The sequence below is a fragment of the Condylura cristata genome, unplaced genomic scaffold, assembly GCF_000260355.1.
Source record: "Condylura cristata isolate star-nosed mole 26May11 unplaced genomic scaffold, ConCri1.0 scaffold00004, whole genome shotgun sequence".
In the NCBI taxonomy this organism is placed as follows: Eukaryota; Metazoa; Chordata; class Mammalia; order Eulipotyphla; family Talpidae; genus Condylura; species Condylura cristata.
Window position 1 is genome coordinate 63,689,251 of NW_004567105.1, and position 21,020 is coordinate 63,710,270.

Below are 21,020 nucleotides of genomic sequence, written 5' to 3' on the forward strand. Positions count from 1 at the left end.
AGTGATGCAGCGAAAAACACCTGGATTGCCCATACTGCACTGGCTTTACGAAGAGGACTGAGAATAACTTGGGCAAAGTGCTTCAATGACAAACCAACTCTATTTTTTTCTTCTAACATGTAGCTCCATATTGAAATACAAAATAGAAATGGAAAAGATGGGGGTTGGGGATGAACAGAGAAGACAGTCTAATGTAAATAAAGTTCAAGTGATGTCTTAAAAGAAGAGAATGTAGCTATTTCCAGGGGTGCCTTTTGAAATTACTGATGGGCCCCGTGGAACATTCGCGAGGCTGCCCTGGAGGAAGGCACGGGCAGCCTTGCCTGGGCTTTCATCTGACAGCCTGGTCTCGTAGTTGTCACAGTCCCTCAAAGGCTTGTACATCAGATCACCAGGAGCTGGTTACACACACAGATTCTCCAGTTACTGCCCAGAGCCCCAAGGGAGCGGGGTGGGGGTGGGGGGGGCAGTGTCCACTTAGCACACGAGCCTTAGGCTGTCAGATCTGCTCCAGTGGCTACTTTAGGAAAAACCATTTGGTAAGAGGATTGAATTACAGTCTAAACGAGTGACTCCAGGTCTTCAATTTAATTCCAGGTGCTCTCCTCTCCACCTGTCAAATGTGAATTTCCATCTCAGGAAGACACAAGGGGTGATGATGTGTGCATACTAGGAGGCTGAGTTATGAGAAAGAGTGTTCTGTGGTGACAGCAAGATACAGATTGGTTGGGGCACACTGGTACAAAGTGGGGAAATGTCTTTCCCCTTGGCAACGGTGACCACAATAAAGAAACATACAGCCCCTCAGAGTAAAAGAAAGAGGTGGATGGCAAATGCCGGACACCAGTAGATAAGGACCTGAATGTTCCCCAGGGACCTGAGAACATGCCGGTTAGTGGCCTCTGGTGAAGGAAGGCTTCCCCGCCTACCTGCCCAGAGCTCCGAGGTTATGTGAGGGGCCATCGGAGCTGCCATCACCATCAGGGCACACAAGGCATCCTCAAACTCGGCACTGTGGAGAACCACTCTCTGAGAGGCTTGCTGAGGAAGAGAAAAGAACACCACTGTCAGGTAAGGATCAGAAAGGCTGTGAAGGCATTAAAAGTCCAGGGGTACAGTCGTAGGAGCCTCTGGCCGAAGCACATGCTCCGTCTAACTTTAGAATCAAAACAGCTGCAACTGTGGCAACAATTCTGCTAACTAACTGAGCATGTACTATGCCCTCCCTCTGATGCTAACTCGGGGAGTTCTCACCGCTGCCTCACCATGGAGGGCAGTTAGCCAAGTGGCAGCCTGGGGTAGAAGCCAGGTTGATGTTAAATTGGAGTTGTTTTTAAAAATTGACCCTCCCCGCTATAAATTAAGGTTGTGACTTATGGAATGAAGGCTTCTTTAAGATAAAAAAGCCTCTGTTCTCTGTCCCATACCTGGGGTCCTGCAGGCTACCTGACCATATGGCTCAAACCCCCTGCCCCGCACCCCCGCCCCCACTCACCCTGTCTGTAAGGACAGAGAGGCCACTTACCGAGAGGGCACTGCTGAGTCCCATCAGCTGAGAAATCACAGAATTCAACGAGAAATCCTCTGTGAAATGGGCAGTCACCTATTGATAAAAGTTGAGTTACCAACCAGCTTTAAGATTTCTACAAAAATTCCTTTAAGATATCCACTATCTGCTAAACATGGAGCTTCCCTATGACCCAGCAATCCCACTCCTAGGTATCTACCTAAAAGACACAAAAACACTGATTGAAAAAGATACCTGCACCCCCATGTTTATTGCTGCTTTATTGACAATTGGAAAAACATGGAAGCAGCCCACATGCCCAAAAGTAGATGACTGGATTAGAAAGATGTGGTACATATATACAATGGAATATTACTCAGCAATCAAAAAAAGAGAAACACATGTCTTTTGCAGCAACTTGGATGGAGCTGGAAAAGATCATGCTTAGTGAGATAAGCCAGAAAGAGAAAGAAAAATACCAGATGGCATCACTCATAGCAGGAGTATAATGGACCAGGCGAGAAAATAACAAAAATAATGAACAACCATATACCAGAGACATTTTGCGGGGGTGGAGTGGGGAATGGGCTCAAAAACGGGGGGGAGAGGAGGGAAATGCACAGGATTATACTGATGGCACACAGTTGACTTGGTGATGGGAAACCCGCGGGGATTACAATTGAGGTGGAAAAAAAAATGTACAAAATGATGTAAAAATAAACTTTTCTAATAAAAAAAGATATCCACTATCAGAAACATGTAAAACTGAATGTGATCGAAGATACTTTAAATATATTCACTAGCTCAAATGACTATAATATTTGAGCAGCACCAACATGGCAAAGTTTCTCTACTGTTCAAGGCAGCTCCTTCCGCCCTGTCGGGGACACGGCTGTTTCTCGCCGTCGCTGCAGAGGAAGGCTTTGCTGACTACCTGAATGGGAGGCAGGAGCAGCAAGCTTCAACATTAGTAAACAGGATGTGGGGTAAAGGATGTGACTTCTCCTTGGTATATGACTTGACCTCACAAGGAATGCTAGCTGGATGCGGGATACGGTTCCTTGTACATTTTGAAATATGGAGTCAACTCAAAGACACCAATACGAGCTGTCAGCTTCTTTCTTGCTCGTGTGCTTGATTTTGAACATGGGCAAGAATAGAGAAAAATAGCACATCTTTAGCTGTCAAGAGTTTTCAACTTGTTGCAACAGCCCAGTTCTATTATCTGACAGAACAGAAGAATCTGCCAAACACAGGGAAGAAAGACAAGGCAGGAAAACGATCACTCGGGTGCACTCAGGTTGGTGCATTCAATTCGGGGAGTGGTTCATCCACATGAGACGGAAATAAAACTGAAGAAGTGTCGCCAAATGAGACCAGGCTGGACCCAGGGTGCTTTCAGTTTATATAAGCTGGGGAGGAACAACCCTCTTCCTTCAAAGCTGCCAGTTATCAGAATCTCGCCAAGTGACCTTGGCTGACTTTGTAAGTTTGAATCAGCACATCTTAAAAAAAAAAACAAAAACAGCCCAAGGAGCACTTGGGTATCTGGTATTCATTTAAAATATGGCTCTGGATTTCCTAAATGCCTTCTTTCAAAGACATAAGGCTTTTTTTTTTCTCCACATAGTTCCTAAAAAGGGGGAATGTCATGGTTTATAGCAGACTTCCAGATAGAAGATTTGAAGGATTTTATTGTCCAAGAAGAATCTTTTAGGATGACTTAGACAACTATATAGTGTCACTGAGTGGGAAGGTCCCCGCCATGCTGTACATCCGGGGAACCTGGAGTCTAGTCTGCTCAGGACACACTAGCTGTGTGACTTTCCAGAAGGCAGGCATACTCTCTGCCTTATCTCTGTTCCATTTGTAAAATAAGGAGGTGAAAGAAGAGAATCTTTCCAAGCTTCTTTCACCCTAAAACGCAGTCTCTGTTCACATAACGTAAGTAGTATATCATTAGTGTGATGCTGAATTTGGTTCTCTGCTGGGTGTGCTCAGAACAGAAACACGGAACGCGGGCAGCTGCCTGAGCTCAGGCTGGACACGTGTGAGCCATCGGCAGAGGGAGCCATTTCCTGCCAGTGTCTCTGCACTAGGTGAGTATCCGAAACAGTCAGATCGACTCATCACAGTAAAGGGGTGCTCAGAGTAAGGGAAGGAAGAAGACCCACAGAGGCCCCCCCAGACCACGCGGGCTCCGATACAGAGACAACTGGTGTTCCCTGGAAGTTTCTGACCTGATTGATGACCGAGTTCTTATACTCCTGGAGCTTCCTGGCCTCGGCTTTCTCCTGCTTACTCAGCAACTGAGGCCTGGGTGTCTTCCCGGAAGTCCTGGCCTCAATAAATCGGGTTGTTAAGGCCCACAGGCGCTGCTGCCATCTCAGCACCCCAGGGAGAGCGTCAGCTAAGTTTAGTGGCAGGAAATGGGAAAGGGATCACCATGAGGATGCTTGATTTGGTTCTGAAGCAACCCCCTCCGCCCCAGGGGTCACGTCCCGAGAGCCCCAGCGGATGACTAAAACCACAGATAGTGCCACACCGTCCACACTGTTCCCCACCCATCCCTGTGAAAAGCCTAACCTAAGAATTAGGCACAGCAAGAAGTGAACTGATCACTAACAATAAAACAGAACAGCTCCAACGACAGACTGTAGTCAAAGTTATATGATCTCTGTGAAATATCTTACCGTACTCTCGTATTTTCAGATGAGACTGACTGCGAGTAACCGAAACCTTAGAAAGTGAAGCCATGGGTGATGGGCCACCATGACTAAGCTAAGAAGAGCACCTGTCCACTGACGACACCCTTCGCTATGCCCCCAAGGGTGGTGTCTGGCTTCGCGCACCCAGACCGAGTCTGATTCTGCCGTATCTTGGTGCCCCAGATCATGTAGGCTCAGTTACTCCAAGTGCTGCCCACCAGCTGTCACTGGCCCAGGCCAGGCCGGGAGGGGTGTCAGTGCGCGGCTTCCCAGGTTAAGAAAACGTGCTGCAACCAAAGGTTCGAGAAACCAACAGCGGGCTTGGCCCAGCACACGGCACACAAAAGGGGAACCAGGCCCAGGCGTTTGCAGGCTGCCTGGAAGCTGAAGTGCTACCCAGCAGGACATGCTTAAGCCGTTTCCGCCAGGCGCGTGTTACGTGTTTCAGACACGTTTGTTTATCCAGTGGAGCTGCTAATCGAATCTCCTGGAGAAGCTGAATGGCTCACCCTGGGGCCCTGGGTCACACGACTGGCCAAATTAGGGCCAGTGCAGGTCTTTTCTGTGTGTTGGAGGGTTTACTCTAGGAGATCCAGACACCCAAGATCAGTTTCCATCAGGGCATTTTATACCCAACTTTGGAAAGATAAATAGCCCCCGGAGGGATGGAGGCTGTTGTGTGTGACCAAAGAGGCCACAGAACTTGACTGGGTTTTCTGCATCGGTAAGGGACAATGACATGTTTTAGACAAATTCCTTTTAGGGCAAATCAGGAGGCGACTGGCCTGGGCAGGTCACAGTGGGCCTGAGAGGCGCTTGGCAGCCAATCTCCCTTCGAGGACACAGTTCTCAAAGTAGAGTCCTTCCAGCACCTCATCCGAACACCACAGGCTTGTTAAAGGCGGGCTTCTGGGCCCTGCTCTGGAGCAGGGACTCAGACTTGTAATTGCAACTAGCCCCTCAGGATTCCGAGGCTCCCTTACATCTGAGAACACCGGCCTCAGGCTATAGGAAGCTGGACAAACTGCCACTTGCTTCGTGGAACTGACTCCTAGGATTCTCCCCTACCGTCTTCAGCAATGACATTTCCGTCCCGGAATCCTGGCCGATGTGAATCACTCGGCAGGCAGGCCAGGAAGAGGAAGGGGCTTACTTTTCACATCCCACAAGACATCCTTCTCTGGAGGGGCAGCGAAAAGGAGGTAGAGCCGGAGGGTGTCGATGCCGTACTGCTCCACCACTTCCTCGGGGTCCACCCCGTTGTGTCTGGACTTGCTCATCTTCTCCCATGTCACCTCTAGCTTCTCTTTGGTTTTTGCATGAACAGGAACAGAACCTAGACACCAAACTGCACGTCAGTATTGTGCCGTGAGTGTGGCTGTGTGTGTGTGGTTCTGGTTTGATCCTATAAAAATATACTCAATAGGAAAACAGTCCCGCCTGGGAAATCCTCCGGACCACTGCACTAAAGCGAGTCGCACAGTAAAGCGAGTCCTGGGGCTTCTTTGGTCTCCCGGCGCATTTAAAAGTCATGTTTACACTGCTCTGTCATCTGTTAAGTGTGTAATAACAGTATGTCTTGAAAAACAATGTACATATCCTAATTAAAAATGCTAACCAGGGCCCTCCCTGGTGGCAAAGCGGGTTAAAACGCAGCACCGCAAGCAAGCTGCAACCGCTTCAGTGCAGGTTCGATTCCTGGTTGGGGAGGTGACCCACATGGCGCCACAGATCTCTCCTGTCTTGCTCGCTCGCTGCTCCCCTCAGCAGCATATTTCATCAGTCTGCCTGTTCTGTTCCCCACTCTGTCTCTGGTGAATCCTCTCACCGCCCCTGCACCTCTGGCCTGTACCCCAGTTCTGTATGCACAAATAAATAAAAGCTTAAAAAAAAAAACACTACCCAAATTTAAGCCTTCAGTGTGTCATAATCTTTTGTTGCCCAAAATCTTCAGTTTGCAAAACAAAATACCCCAGCAATATCCGTGACAGACCATAAAGTTCAGTACAATTAAAACGCGGCGAGCCTGTACTGGGTGAGCAATTCAACATTTAAAGACTGTCCACTAATTGAAAGATTAATGCAGAGATTCCCACCAGGGCACTTAGCGTGCCTCTTTCTCTTTCCTATATTGCACAATAAAAATACATGGCTTTCTGAATAAACGAAGCTACACCACAAGCCTTCTCCTTTGGAGCATGTAGTGCAGCTGGAGTACTAGACCTGCTCTAGTTTTGTCTCAACGACAAAAGAAGACAAAGAAATTTCCCTTGTTACACAAGCAAATTACTTAAATACTAAAAAGGGAGTAAAGAAGGATCAGAAAGCTTTGCACAGCTGGCTGTTTTCTTTGTGGACTCTGGGTCTCCAATGGAAGCTGGCCTCTGCCCGGTCAGGGGCTCAGAGCACGAGAGGCCGCCTTAGCTGGAGGCCCGCTCGCCCCCTCCAGGTCATGGTCACCATGATCTGGCAGTGGAGTTACTCATGGGGCTCACAGAAGACGGGGTGTCCGTTTGCGGGGCCAGCCCACCGCACCTTTCTTTGGAGAGGTCTCCTCCTCACCCCCACACTGCTGGTGTCTAAATGGCCACCCCTGGGGCAGGCTGAGCCTCTCTCAGGACCTACTACCAAGAGATGGAAACTCTGCTTGGATGTTGCTGGGCACAGCAACCAGTAAGGCCCCAAGGAGACGGGGCAAGACCTGACACTTATCCAAGGTCACTCTGTGGGCTGAAATTAGCGGAGGGCAGAATCGAGGCCTGGAAGGAGAACAGAGAGAAGCGAGAGGCTTGAGAGAGAGAGGAGGGAGGAGCGGCCGGTGACTTCAGGGACCCGGGCTCTGCATGGGTGACAGCCCTGTCCCTGCGCTGAGCCGCCTTTCTGGCAGGGAGATAGCAGTTCTGGAGTTTCATCCTTGCTCCTGCTGGTGAGGCTCGAGGGGTGCCTCTACCCCACGCACCCCTTCTGGCTCTGCCTAGTCTTCACAGTGCTGTTGTGCAGATGAGGAAAAAGGCCAATTTTGGAGCAGAAGTGAGAGGTAAGAAAACAGTGGCCTCTTCGGCAGATGTGGCCCCCGGTGGGCAAGGGGCTGATTTGAGGCCCAGCTTACCCCGAGCTGGTCCCTGTGCAGTATGCAAGCTGCACCGCTGTCGGCGCAGCCTTCGTCGCTCAGAGAGCTGAGAGGGAATGCAAGCGCCCCTGGATGTGGCTCCCCGTGGCTGTGGCTCTCTGCCCCTGGATGGGGCTGCCTGGCCCTGGATGGGGCTGCCTGGCCCTGGATGGGGCTCCCTGCCCCTGGATGGGGCTGCCTGGCCCTGGATGGGGCTCCCTGCCCCTGGATGGGGCTCCCTGCTCCGGTTCTGCAGTGGAGAAGCACTTCTAGTTCCTGCTTCCCCAAAGGGTTTTCCTCCACAGGCCACGGCGTCAGTTCCAAGCCCTGCTCTACCACTGCTTTTGGTCAGGACACCCCATCGGCCGCTTCCACCTGAGCGTCTCTCTTGGACGTACCATTTAAGAGACTGTTGGGTTACCCAAACCACTAGCACTGGTTTTCCTAAGCTTTCTGGCTGGTGTGCTGGGGTGCCTCAAAGCTGCCTCTCAGCATACCCCTCCCCCTTTCTGCACGCCCCTGTTTCATCTGCCACCTAGAGACCCTACAGGAGGCAGTCTCTGAGGGAGAGTGGAAACGTGGAGTGGAGTGGAGAGGCCTGGGAGAGCCGGGCGGGTGGGCAGGGACGTCGGGGGAGTGCTGGCTGGGTGCGCCGGTGTTCTGGGACAAGGCTCTCAAGTGAGCTACAAGGGAAGAAATGCTGGGGGTACCCCAATCCTGGGAAGGTCTCTTGGGCATGGCGCTCTGTCCCTGAGAGGGGCTGTCAAACGTGGGCTAAGACAGGGAATGCTCTGCCACACAGGGGAAAACCCTGCTGGAAGCCAGACGGGGCTTACACTGGCCGCGGAGGGCAGCGCCACAACCAGCCCCTGCCCCGCTGCAGAGGGCTGAGCAAGCTGAGGCTGTGGGACCACAGGGCCTCTCCTGGACCCCACCCAGCCAGGCCTTGTGGCTGGGTCCATCTGCTGACCGGCTGACGCCAGGCCTGTAGGACCACAGAGGCCATCCTCACCTGTGAGGTCGACTTCCTCTCGCCGCAGATACTGTCCAGACGGTAGGCGGAATGTCTGCCCCTTGATAAGGCCCTGGGCCAGCAGCTTGTGAAAAGGCTCCCTGAGAAGAGATAGCAGGATAATACAGTTTATATCCCATCGAGAGTCCCTCAACATGTGACTTTTTACATAGCAAGGCATGAAAAATGAATAAGAAACCCTGTGAACTTATATAGCATCATAGCACAAAAGGCCTTCGAAGGAGGAGTCCGTGTTCTCCGTTTTGCAGGCTCACTGGCACAGATGCCACAGGGGAGCTCGTGCCTCAGCCCACACAGGTCTGCATGCTCCACAGCAAGCCCAGAAACCTGCACCCAGCAGACCGAGGGTGTAGTTTCTCTCCCATGGCCCCTCTCTGCCTGCCTGGTGGCTGCTCCGGCAGTTACATACACCGGCTACGTGGGTGCTCCTGGAATGCGCTGTGCTGCCTAGGTGTCTGCTGGCAGGAATGCCCAGCTCTGCCCGGAGTCCTGAGAAACCCGGACTCTGCTCACGGGTAAGCTGAAGCACCCCCTTCTCTGGGTGTCGGTCACACAGTCCCTCACACAAGCTCCTGGCCCTCCCTCATGCCCCACAGCACCCCACACAGGCTGTTCTGAGGCGACCTGGCTGCTTTGTGACTGCAGCGTGGACCCACGCCTACGGCCCGCCCTGTACGCATGTGCACGGACCAGCTTAGACCTCCTTCCATGCCCGCGCTTAGCCCTGAGCTCGGCAGAGGACAGGCTCTTCCAGGTCCCAACATGGGTGAATGAGCGATTCACAAGGCCACCTTTGCCCTCCACTGCACCTGGATTCTAACCTCATTACCTAAACAATACAACAGTTGAAGGCAAAAGAAGTTCGTGAGGCTACTTTTTATTGGGGAGGGGAGGGAAGAGACCAGCTACAAATCCATCCAGGAGCACAATGCCAATGAGCTAGACTTCCACCAGGAAAGGCTGGGTCACCCAGCACCCGCTCCCAGGTGGCTCTTCTGTGCATGCTTGGTGTGCACAATTTGGAGCCAAAGTTCACCCTCGAAAACTCTTTTAAAAAATGTCTTGAGGGTGGCAGGAGGGAGGAAAAACCTGGATTCCAAAGATTAAGAAGAGTAGGACGACCCAAATCAGCAGAAGGGGTTAGGGAAGAAATGGAATCCTGCGCTGTTCGGCAGTTTTTCAAGTGGCACAATGCTGCCACCTTCGGGGCAGGGGTAGAAGTGCAACCTGGATGAGCATGACCTTAGCTAACTTCAAGTACATGTAGTCCTCTCGCCTTCATTTTTAAAACACTTTTTAAAGTAAACTGTTAATTGAAACGCAACACATATGGAAAGTGTATTAGCTTAGGAAGAAATGTGCTAACTTTTCACAACATAAACATATATTCAGAGCTGTGAAGGAAGAAGGGTCTCGTCATATAAAAGACTGTTTACAAATCAAGTCCAAATTCCTCAGGGTGGCCTGAAGGTTCTCCCACCCTATTCTCCTCCTCTGCCTTCCCCCATGTTTCACTCAAACGTCTCCCTGAAGCACTATCAAAGTCTCCCACTGGGGCCCTCCCTGGTGGCGCAGCGGGTTAGGACGCAGCACTGCAAGCTGGCGGCAGCCACTTTAGTGTGAGTTCGATCCCCACCCCGGCGGTGACCCATGGTGCGGCAGACCTCTCCTGACCCGCCCGCTGTTCCCCTCTATCTGCCTGTTCTGCTTCCCACTCTGTCTCTGGTGACTCCTCTCACCCCCTGCACCTCTGGCCTGTACCCCAGTTCTGTATGCACAAATAAATAAATCTTAAAAAAGTCTCTCGTGTCAAAACTCGACTCTGCCTTCCAGGCTCCACTCAAAGGCGACCTCTGCTGGGAAGGAAGGAGCCAGGGGCCTTCCTGGTCAGAATTAGTTACTTCTTCCTGGTTGTCCAGTGTAGTACCTGTAACTGCATTTGGCAGGCACTAAATTTAATTGTGTCTTCAGGTGAGTTGCTTCCCTCCTGTGAGGAAGGGGCTGGAGGAGAACCCATGCAGGCCCCTCTGTGGGCCGGTGCAGAGCAGACTCAGCAGATGTTAACTGGTTTGCACTGGATAAAACTTGCTTCCATGAATGAAGAATGAAACCTGCCAGCAGCAGAGGCTGGGACAAAGTAGAGGGGACAAGAGCTGAGGGAGGAAAGAAGTGAATGACGGGGAGGCACGGGGTGATGGGCTCCACGGGGCCGTGACCGTTGGGCAGGGGGAGGCACAGGAAGACTGCGAGCTCTGCCCACTTCAAGCTCACAGGGAGGTGAGCAAGGGGAGTGGGAGAGTGTCCCCCAGGAGTGCTTACAAGGAATTTCACAGTGGGAGGGGCACTTCCCAGGGCCTGGGCAGCCCCCTGACTCCTCCCCACTTGTCCAGGGCTCTCCAGGAAGCCACAGGACAAACCTGCCACGTGACAGGACTTAGGAAATCTGGCGTCTTCCTCGTGCCTGGAGCCTGCCACTCTCCCTCATGTGTAGGTTAGCTCTAAATAAGGAGTCATACATGCTTTGCTGGATAGAGAACAGCCTGCAGCTAATCTGAGAGCTCACGGTAAGATGGACTGGTCAGTCACCATCAACAACGCAGGAAGAAGCATGAAGGGTGACAGGGAGTATGAGGTGTGTGGGAACTGGGGACAAGAGGACATCAACGGCCCCCTGGACTGGGAGTTCAGTCCTGAGGGGCAGCAATCGCACCATGGTGCCAAGTTCATCATTCAGATTCACCAGCCCATGTCATTCACGCGTCATTCACTTAACAAAAGTTTTATAACAAAACTTTATAAGCAATTAAGGTATGTGCTCATTAGTGACCATGCAAAGCAGGGGGCTTTGTGAGAAAATCTGTAATCTAAGCCACCAGCAGACTCCTTTGGAATCAGAACCGTCCCAGGGAAGGGCATTAGGCAGAGCTTCTGCCTGGAGGAAGAGTCTAGATGGGTCCATTGTCATGACTACAAATTTGTGCTCTTTTCTCTGGGTCAGCTTCCTGCTTCCTCCTTCACTGCTTCCCCTGCTGGGGTGCTGTCTGCTCACACTGCAGCTCAGGAAGGTCCGTGCGGGTTGAGCCAAGGGGAGGGAGGAATCCCGACTGCCAGACCGCTTAACTCAGAGATCACAATCAATGCTTGCACATCACTTCTATGCAGCACTGAGAATAGAAGGAAGAAGAAAGGGGAAAGGGGAAAGGGAGAGACTCAGAAGGAGGGAATGATTATGCGAATTATTACAATAAACAAGAAATTTCAGAACAGATTAACAGACTATATATATATATCAGTGCCTTTATTTAAAAAAAAAAAAATAATCATGGCACACAAGGAATATACTAACCAAGCCACGGTGAAAGAATCTCAGGACTCATCAGAGCTCTATGGAGTGGCTGTGGAGGGCATTTGCCTACTTAAGAAAGCTCAGCCTGACACCCACCGTTCGACCTGGGCAGACAGAGATCTGGAGAGAAGACAGAAAGCTGAGGGCGCTGAAAGTTGCTCCTGCGTTGGATTTGGAGACCAAGTTCATCTTCCTCTTCTTCCGTGCCCCATGCCTAAGGCCATCATGTTCCCATAATTAGCCAGTTTCTAAGCCACGATTCATCTCAAATGTCACTATTTCTGTTTCCTAGCCTGCCAGTAGCACGGAAGGAGGCCTCATTAAAACAGGGAGCACCAAGCAAAGCTTCTCTTCTCTTCCTTTCCCTTCTCTCAATAGCTCCACTTCTGTGTGATCAGAGACACAGGAAAAAGCCCCTGGACCAGGCCTGCTGAGCGCTCCATGGTCAGCAAGCTTGCCTAGCCCAGGACAGCGGCTCCTGCCGTCACCACTCTTTGGTGACTGCGACTGCAGAGAGCTTCCCAATTCAGGGCATTGAGTTGAATTAGAGAGCGACGACAAGACCTGACAAGCGTCCCATGATGACAGCTGTCTCTCACAGAGCGAGAGAAAAGGCTTCAATTCAGGGGCGTCAGGACATAGTCCCCACTGCAGTGGCCCTGGGTAGTTTCCACCCTACTGCTGAGGTGGGGACAACATAGATGCCAATCCACACCCACAAACTGTCACACTCTGGAAGCAGGCAGAGCACAAGGGAAGCCATTTCCCCACCCTCACACACACAGGCACCTTGGATCTCATGCCCCAAGGTGCCATGAGCTGGATTTCCTGGATGGGGCGGCTGGGCAGGATCGAGGCGGGCATATAAATGAAGTGGAGTGAAGGGTGGGGAGAGACACACGGGCGGCGCCATGAGAAGAGACACGCGGAGACCCTCGGATGACCCAGTCGCAGAGCGGCACGGGGAGGCTGCTCGGGGGTCCGCTCGGGGTAGGGACGGCGGCAGCTGTTGTCCTGATGTGCGATGTTCTAAAGTTTGAGTCTCTTCCGTCCCAGCTCTCCGGGACCTGCCTCACCCTCTTCGTGTGGTTCCCTACCAGAAGGTAACTTAGACTGCATCATGCTTCCAGGCCTCAACGGCCCCGCTGTGGGCCGAGTCTGTTTGGTTGGACATTTGCCCATTAAGGGATAGGTAATTAATTTATGGGAAACTATCACTTGAAATCCATTCTTCTCTTACTCCCCTCCAGCGTCCCCTCCCAACACACACACACACACACACACACACACACACACACACACACACACACACTCTAGGAGCATGTTTTCTTGCCTTTTAGCACATGGGTGGGTGAATCCTTTGGGGTTCCTGGGTCTCCCTCAGTCACCCACTAACAAAATCAAAGTGGTGTGTGCTCAGCACATTTTCCTGCTTTAGATTTCATCCTAGAAATGACTTTCCCCTCTCTGTTAAAAAGTTAATCATTGTAAAAAATGTAGAAAAAAATCACAAAGGCAATGAAAAATAAAATCATCAATAAATTCCCCACCTAGAGAAAACTAGTGTTAGCATGCACACTTTTTTCTAGTCTTTTCTCTTGCTTTGTGTATGTGTGTGCATGTACATACAAAAGCAGAGATAACTATACTTTCGTGTCCTGTTTTTGTTCACTTCTTACTACTTCAGGGGCATTTCTTTTTGTTATCAGACAATCTCGATAATATAATTTTATAAAGTCATATGCGAGCCCTCCAGACAGCTGGGCTATGCTTGACTGACTCAGCCTTGGGCATCTAGATGACATCCAAGCTTTAGTACTTGCAATACCGCCTATATGAACACTGGGGGCGGGGGCAGGGGTATAATCATGTCTGCACCCGTGGTAGTTTTCTAGAAAAACAATTAGTGTGTTCAAAAGTGTGACTGTTTTTTTGGCTCTCAATATATATTATCAAAGTGCTTTTGATAAAGCATATTCCTGACTGCCTTCCCGCAGGGTAGAATCCCAGCCTCTTTGCTCTATGGGAAATGCACCTGACTGCTGTTTCATTTGTATTTCTCTGCATACCTGCTTTTGCAAATTACCTGCTGGCAATCAATCACTACCCTGGGAGCTCGGACACACCGGAAGGCATGGTGGTTCCCTATGGGGTACATCCAACCAGCTTCTCATACGGGTAAAGAGACCATCGAAAAGCTCAAACTGCAAAGCCAGATGTGCAGCGATGAAAGAAATGGCCAGGGCGCTTCGAAAAGTGGGGAAGATGATGAGATCCACCCAAGCCTTTGCTGTTTATATTTGAAGACATTTAACCAGAGTCATGGTGTAAAGTGAAATGAGTGCACAGAGATGACTGAATTCCCAGCCCCAGGCTACTGAGCACCAAAGGGGCAGGTCTCCTGCCCACAGTGCTAATTACTGGCCCAGTGGGGTCTGGGACAGGTCTACCACTTGTGACAGTGGTCACTGGGCTGAGAAATGAGAAAAACCATGGAAAAGCCGAAGTCTCAAATCCCTTCAAAAAGGACAATGTCGATTTAGAGGACTACGGAGATTTTAATTCTGACTGACACACATTCCAGAAAACCTAGCCAGTGCACGCAGGGAGAGACAATGTGCACGTGGCTCACAGGTCTCAATTCCCTGCCTAGGCCTGCTTGAGAAGGCTGCATGGAGGCTTTCAAGATTTCTAATTGGAGAATTCTGAATCACCACAGACAGTAGGTGGTTTTCATTTCGTTTGCGGCCGATTAGTTTCCCAAAACGCCTCTGGTAGAGGTGAAGGCTCAGAGAGAGTTTTCAGAGGTTGTTGCTGCCCTGTGTGGTTTAATAGGAACAACTCCCCCAGCTATGCTGAGGCGGTAAGATGACCTCTGCACCTTCTCCAGAAAGAGCAGCCTTTGGAGTATTTAAAATAAATATTTTTTTTGGGGGGGGGAGGGGAAGAGGGATGGGGGAGTAAGGGATAGAATCCCAGAAAGAATTTTTTTTTAAAGATTTATTTATTCGTACAGAACTGGGGTACAGGCCAGAGAGGCGGATGGTGAGAGGATTCACCAGGGACAGAGTGGGGAACAGAACAGGCAGATCTACTAGGTACACTGCTGAGGGGAGCAGCGGGCGGGCCAGGAGAGGTCTGCCGCGCCATGTGGATCTCCTCCGGGGCAGGTGGGGATTGAACTCATGCAGAAGTGGCTTAAGCTTCTTAGTGCAGTGCTTTAACCCGCTGTGCCACCAGGGAGGGCCCCCCCAGAAAGAATTTTTAAAAACTGCATACATTTCAAGTTACATCATAAAGCTGTTCCTTAAAGCAAATTCTGGGTATGCATGGAAGCTTTGCAAATTAAAAATTAATTTGAATAGAAACAAAAGCAGGCCCCAAGCAGAATTATATAGGAATGCTGGAAACCGTATTTCTCCTCAACTATAGTTTAAACCATTGCAAAAAAAAGTCATAAAGGCAGTCATATCATTCCCTGTACCTTAACATAGTCTCTCTTTGAATAATTGATTGATTCATTTGCTACTTCTACAAATAATTATTCAAAAGCTGTAGAAATGCATCCTACTGTTAAGGGGCAGGATATCCATTGAGGTTTTTGTTTCAAGACCTATATAAGACAGAACTATCTCTCATGTAGTGTTAGGTCTTTGAACTTAACCTCTACTGATTCTCCTGAGCCCACGGAGACGATTTCTTTTGAGAACAATTTTATTCTGTTTATATCATAAAGAGATAAAACTCTTGATCCACCCAAAAAGTGCACTAGATTGTGCGAGTAACAGGGTGCAATTTCCCCCCAGTGGGTATCTTTATCAAGTAAGTCCAAGAAGTTTCCCTAGGTAAGAAATGTGAGGCAGAATAGTAAATGCAATAAACCACGGTACAAGCATTTTCACTGATTTATTTACCTGAGATTAATGCTATCAGTATGTTTAGTGCCCTTGTGATGAGGATCAGTTTAATTGTTACACATGAAGTCCCCTGGGACTAATGAGAAGATTATTTTTAAGGATTTCATTTCTATCCTAATTAGCTTTCTGTAGGGCACGCTTTTATTCCAAGCATGCACTCACGCAAGGGAGGGGGCAGTCTGAGGGGAGAGGGAGAGCACTGCCTCGCTGCTTCTTTTCTGCTTAATGGGCCTCAAAGGGGTTTGAGAGCAATGCATTTTTTCCTCTCCCCTAACTGTAAGGACATAAACACATCTTTTGTCCCTGCACCCTGGTGGCAGGACTTGACCCTACAGACAGGGACCCCAGTTCTTCTTAAGAATATAGTCACTGGACCAATTTTCCCCTGTAATAGCAATTGGAAAAACAGATGTTCAACTAAATTCTGGTAAACTCATATGATGGACTCGCGCCTGTAAATGGAAAAGAATGGGAGATCTGTATGTGCCAACATGGAAAGAGCACCAAAATGCAGGATTAGAGAAAAAGCAAAAAACATGTATGTAACATGTGTTAAATAACGATACCAACAGAGACATGGAGACATGCAGCATAGTTTCATGGAAGAAGTCAAGAAATCGTTAACAGGAAGAAGAAACGGGCGGAGAGTGTGGTAGAGGGGGCGATTTCAATGCTCACTTTCTGTGCAGTTGGAAACCTGTCATGTCAGATATGTACAACTTTCGTACTATCTTTTTATTGTCAATTTGGATTATTTACATAAGGAGATAGTCAGCTATTTCTCCCCTTTCCTTCTCTGCAATTACAAAATCGCAAAAGACAGTATATTAACAAAAGACAAACACACAACATAATAACCTGGTGGGTGGGGAACCCCAGGATTTATGTTCCTGATAGTCCAGCAGGCAGGGGAGCCAAAATTATTGTTCTGATGAAAAACAAATGAAATAGCCAGAAAATACAGGTCAAAATACTGTTTTCAATGTGTCACTGAGCTGGCAAATGCTAAGACGGTGAGGTAGAAATTAAGGTACTTTTAGATACATAACAGATATACTTTACTAAAGGGTATGAGAGACATTCCAGACAAAAGGAAAGTTATTTCAGATGTTAAGGTCAGAGATGCAAGATGTAGAGTGAGAAAAGACATTCATAAACATGTAGATTTGATGCAATTCCAATTAAACTCGCCATAGAGATTTCTCTGGAACTAATGAGCTGAATCTGAAATTTATATGAGAGAGCAAAGGCCCAATATAGCCAAGGCTATAAAGACTCAAGTAGGGGAACTTTCTGTATTGGGTATTAAGCTTGTAAATTTAAATAACAGAGACCAGTAAATTATCAGTATAGCAAAGAGCAAATGGACCAAAGGACAGAAGAAACTAGGCCCCTGCCTATATGTGAAAACTTGACTGATGACAGAGTGGGCACCAGAGGTCAATGAGGAGACGTCAGGCCTGTTCCATTAATGGCATCGGGACATTAAAAGCAACAGCCATAAAGGAAGATTAAAATTTATTATATTAAAAGACACCCATAAAAATAAGATAAGCTAAGAACTGGGCAAAAATAACTAAAAAGGGACTAGGACCCAGAGTAGTTAAAGAATTCTTACAAATCAATAAAAGACAGACAGCATAGAGGAAGTAAAGGTAAGGAGAGAAACAGATTTAATGAAGAGGAGACACAGGGATCCCAAAATAACTAAAGCCAGGCTAACTTCATAAATAAGCAGCATCTTCAATTCAAATTTAACCCACAAAGTGATTATATAGCTACGAGTTTATCAAAACGACAACGGCTGGATAACACTGAGATGTCGCAATGAAGGTACAGAGAGCCGGGCGCCCTCGGCTCTGGCAGTGCAAGTGCAGGCTTACATTCCCGCTTTGGAAAACAGCCTGGTGTTCCTTGGTAAAGCAGAGCACGGGGTACCCCGCCTCCAGCAGCTGTGCTCGTGGGTACACACCCAGAGAAACACTAACACGTTCGGCAACGTTCACTTGCACAGAGAAGGCCCCTGGTGTTACAGACACAAAGCCTGAGTTTGTGATAGAGACCCCGCTGTGTAAATGGAGAGCCAGACAGCAGTGGAGGGGGCTGAAACACCACGCCACACAGCAGCGGAGAGGAGCCCCAAGAAGGGTGGCTGAGGACATTAAAGCAGAATAATGAAATGTGACTCTACTCATGGGAAGTTCAAATACAGGAAAACTAATAGGTCGCTTAAAAATATCCACAAAGGGGACACATTTATAAAGAAAATGAGTGATTCCAAATTTGGGCTAGAAGGTAGTTAGGGCGGAATAGTGGTGTGGGGTGATCTGATTAGAGCCGGCCCCTGGGATTCTAGGGGAGCCGTACGTGCTGCTTAAACAGAGAAAGGGGGGGTGCATGGGTGTCCATTTCATTTTTTTAAGTTGCACAATAAGTCAAATATATATATATTATGGGGAAAATGTACACATATAAGCAAACATATGTTTTTTTCAGGATGTAATGGCAAACATGATAATTCAACAGGAAAAAGATTTTATCAACTGATTGACAAAGTGATTCCCTCGCTTAAAAGCCATCACATGGTTTCATCAGAGTAACATACTGAGACAGGGTTCAATCAAGCTCAGCAATGGAGTTTACCCAGAGGGACCAGGTGATAAACACGACGACCTCAGATGAGAAGCTATAAAAAGCCATATGACATCTTAAGCCACCCTGCTCTCGCTCACGAGTGAGTCTTGACGACTTCCCTCACTTAACCAGAAAAGGGCTGAAGATTAGAAGTGTTAGGTGGGGCAGCAACGAGAGCTTTTGGAACTGATTCAGCAACAGGAACAGACCTCAAATGGTTAAGACTGACAATGGCCTCGATCGCACACTTGAAAAAAAGGATTCTGGTACATACCTGCCTTAGCCAGGACAGATGCTGGCTTTAAGTTCTTGGAACGGAATTCTTTCCCCAGGCAGTATAGATGCTTACCTGTGTTTGACCATTTTTTGATCATGGCAAAAGTGACTCAAGAACCTTGCATAGAACAAGTGCATGACAGCGTGCTCTTTCCCTCCGATGTACAAATCCACAGGCATCCAGTAGTCAGCCAGCGCTGCGCTGAAAGGGCTGCAAGAGAGCGGGAGGGTCGTTTTGCACAGCCGGCTTTGCCACAGTTGCATGAATTAGACAGACCTGCGGTGATTGGCACATGCCCAGATAAATTATGTCGGAGAACATGGCTTGCTTTTCAAAATACAAAGAGTAAAGCTTATATAATGAAGGAGGGGGAAAATCAGGTCGGTACTGAGGTATGAGGTTTATAAAAACTGCCTCAGAAGTGTATTTTCACAAATGAGATTTTCATATAAAATGTGGAGAGGAAACCATACTAACCATACTAGCAAAACAAAATATTTCAGTGCCATGCACAGTTGGATATCTAGGTTTAATTCTTTTTACAGTTAACTGAGATTTTTGTGTTTGTGCCAGTAGAGGGCGATGTGACATTTATAATGGAGACGAACATGCCGGCACTAAATGTTCATTTTTAAAACTGTGTTCCCGCTTGTCTTAAAATGCAGATGGTGGGCCCTCCCTGGTGGCGCAGGGGTTAAAAGCACAGCACTAAGAAGCTTAAGCCACTTCCTCATGAGTTCGATTCCCGCCTGCCCCGGAGGAGATCCACATGGCGCGGCAGACCTCCCCTGACCCGCCCGCTGCTCCCCCGTGGCGATCTGCCTGTCTCTGGTGAATCCTCTCACCCTCTGCATCTCTGACCTGTACCCCAGTACGAATAAATAAATAAATATTAAAAAAAAAATGCAGAGGTCAGCCTGTACATGGCCTCCGGAACACACTGGGCATATTTAGGGTGACTGTCATGAAACAGCCCAACCCATTACCTAAGGGCTGCATTTTAGTAGAGAAAGATCAGAGAGGCGACGCCCTCATGTACCAGCTCCTAGGGTTGCTGAGGAGGAGAGAAAACAGGCTTTCCTCTGTTTTCTGGGAGGACTCTTGAGGTGGATGTCTGTGAGGGCGGATGCGGGTGGGTGTTGCGGGAGAGGACGTGCGGTTGAGGCCAGCCCTCTTCAGCACTCAGGTAAAATACCCTCACTGAGGTCCATGAACCAAACCTCCTCTGTTGGAGGATTTGTACTTCAGGACTTCAAATGATGCCCCAACCTCTAAAGATGTATCTTATTATGTGTGCATGCAAGAGCTGGGGTGTAGGCCAGAAGTGCCGGGGTAAGAGGATTCACCGGAGACAGAGTGGGGAGCAGAACAACAGAATATCTACTGAGTACACCGCTGAGGGGAGCAGCGGGCAGGATGGGAGAGGTCTGCTGCGCCATGTGGGTCAGCTCCCTGGGCCCTCAAGGCACTTTTCTGAATTCTTTCCCTGGCCTCACCAGGTAGGCTTGGCCAACCAGTGTGCCTCGGCAGCTTAGTGCGGCTTGGTCCTCTCTCCTCCACTCCTGAGGCTGACGTTCTGATAAAATTTCAAAAAAAAATTTCCTTTGTGACGAATGGTTCATTAAGGAAGTCCAACTGCTCACCAAGTGGCTAGAATTAAAGGGAAGACTAGGATGGCTCTCGGCCCCAAAACCAGTTTGGGGTAAATTAAGGAGCGTCATGTTGAAAGGAAGGACCCACTGAGGAAGCCACTCTGGTGAGAAGTCAAGTCGGAGTGAAAGGAACAGCAGCAGCTCGTGAGGGCCGGACGTGCTACCTGGTGTCCCCAGCTGGACGTTAAGGTCTCAGGTCTCTCACCAGCTGAGGGTCTCTCATGTAAGTTAGTCTCTGTCACTGGAAGGAGGCTGTCCCTGGACCATTCTGGGGGGTAGAAAGCCCGACTCCCCTTGCCTTCTAGACAAGCTACCACTATATGAGATGCACCAAAGACCTTTCTAGAAAGAAGATCCAGGAGAGAGACCCCTCTGTGGGTTGGTTAGCTGGGGCTGCCTGAGCGCTTTCTGCCTGTCTCAGCTACTGTTTACTGGGGATCCCACTCATTCCTGGATGGCCTGAACTCAGACTGCGGAAATGCTGTGCTCAGGGCGTGGTTTGGACAGGGGCGGGCGGGGGCACCCATCACACTGGAAACATGTTGTTTTACAGCACAATAGTTCTCCAGCAAGCTGGCAAGGCCTTTGAAGTTCAGTGTATGTCGCTGCTCTGGGTTCTGGGACCACTTCTGGTCGCCCTCTCCTCTCCCTACTTCCATTCTGCCTACTGCTCTCTCTCCCTTATTGTTCATTTATTTATTTCAAAGGAACACGAGCACACAGTTGAAAAATCAAAGTGGTCTCCACTTTCCATTGGACAGTGGTCTCCAGTGCCATTCCCTCACTGAGCCCCGCCCCTCAGCATCTTCTAATTCTTTCTGCAGTCTCTTCTGCCAA

General features: G+C 49.1%; 1 protein-coding gene across 1 annotated transcript in view; it reads right to left on the reverse strand.

Moving 5' to 3' along the window:
• LARS2 (leucyl-tRNA synthetase 2, mitochondrial) overlaps nucleotides 1–21,020 on the reverse strand; it is a 123,535-nt gene that overhangs the window by 13,469 nt on the left and 89,046 nt on the right. The window contains exons 14-19 of the mRNA XM_004676252.2: nucleotides 18,604–18,741; nucleotides 8,337–8,437; nucleotides 5,369–5,551; nucleotides 3,748–3,917; nucleotides 1,526–1,603; nucleotides 930–1,041 (exon numbers count right to left, since the gene is read on the reverse strand). Coding sequence (XP_004676309.1) covers nucleotides 930–1,041; nucleotides 1,526–1,603; nucleotides 3,748–3,917; nucleotides 5,369–5,551; nucleotides 8,337–8,437; nucleotides 18,604–18,741 — 782 coding nt within the window. The remainder of the gene's footprint in view (nucleotides 1–929; nucleotides 1,042–1,525; nucleotides 1,604–3,747; nucleotides 3,918–5,368; nucleotides 5,552–8,336; nucleotides 8,438–18,603; nucleotides 18,742–21,020) is intronic.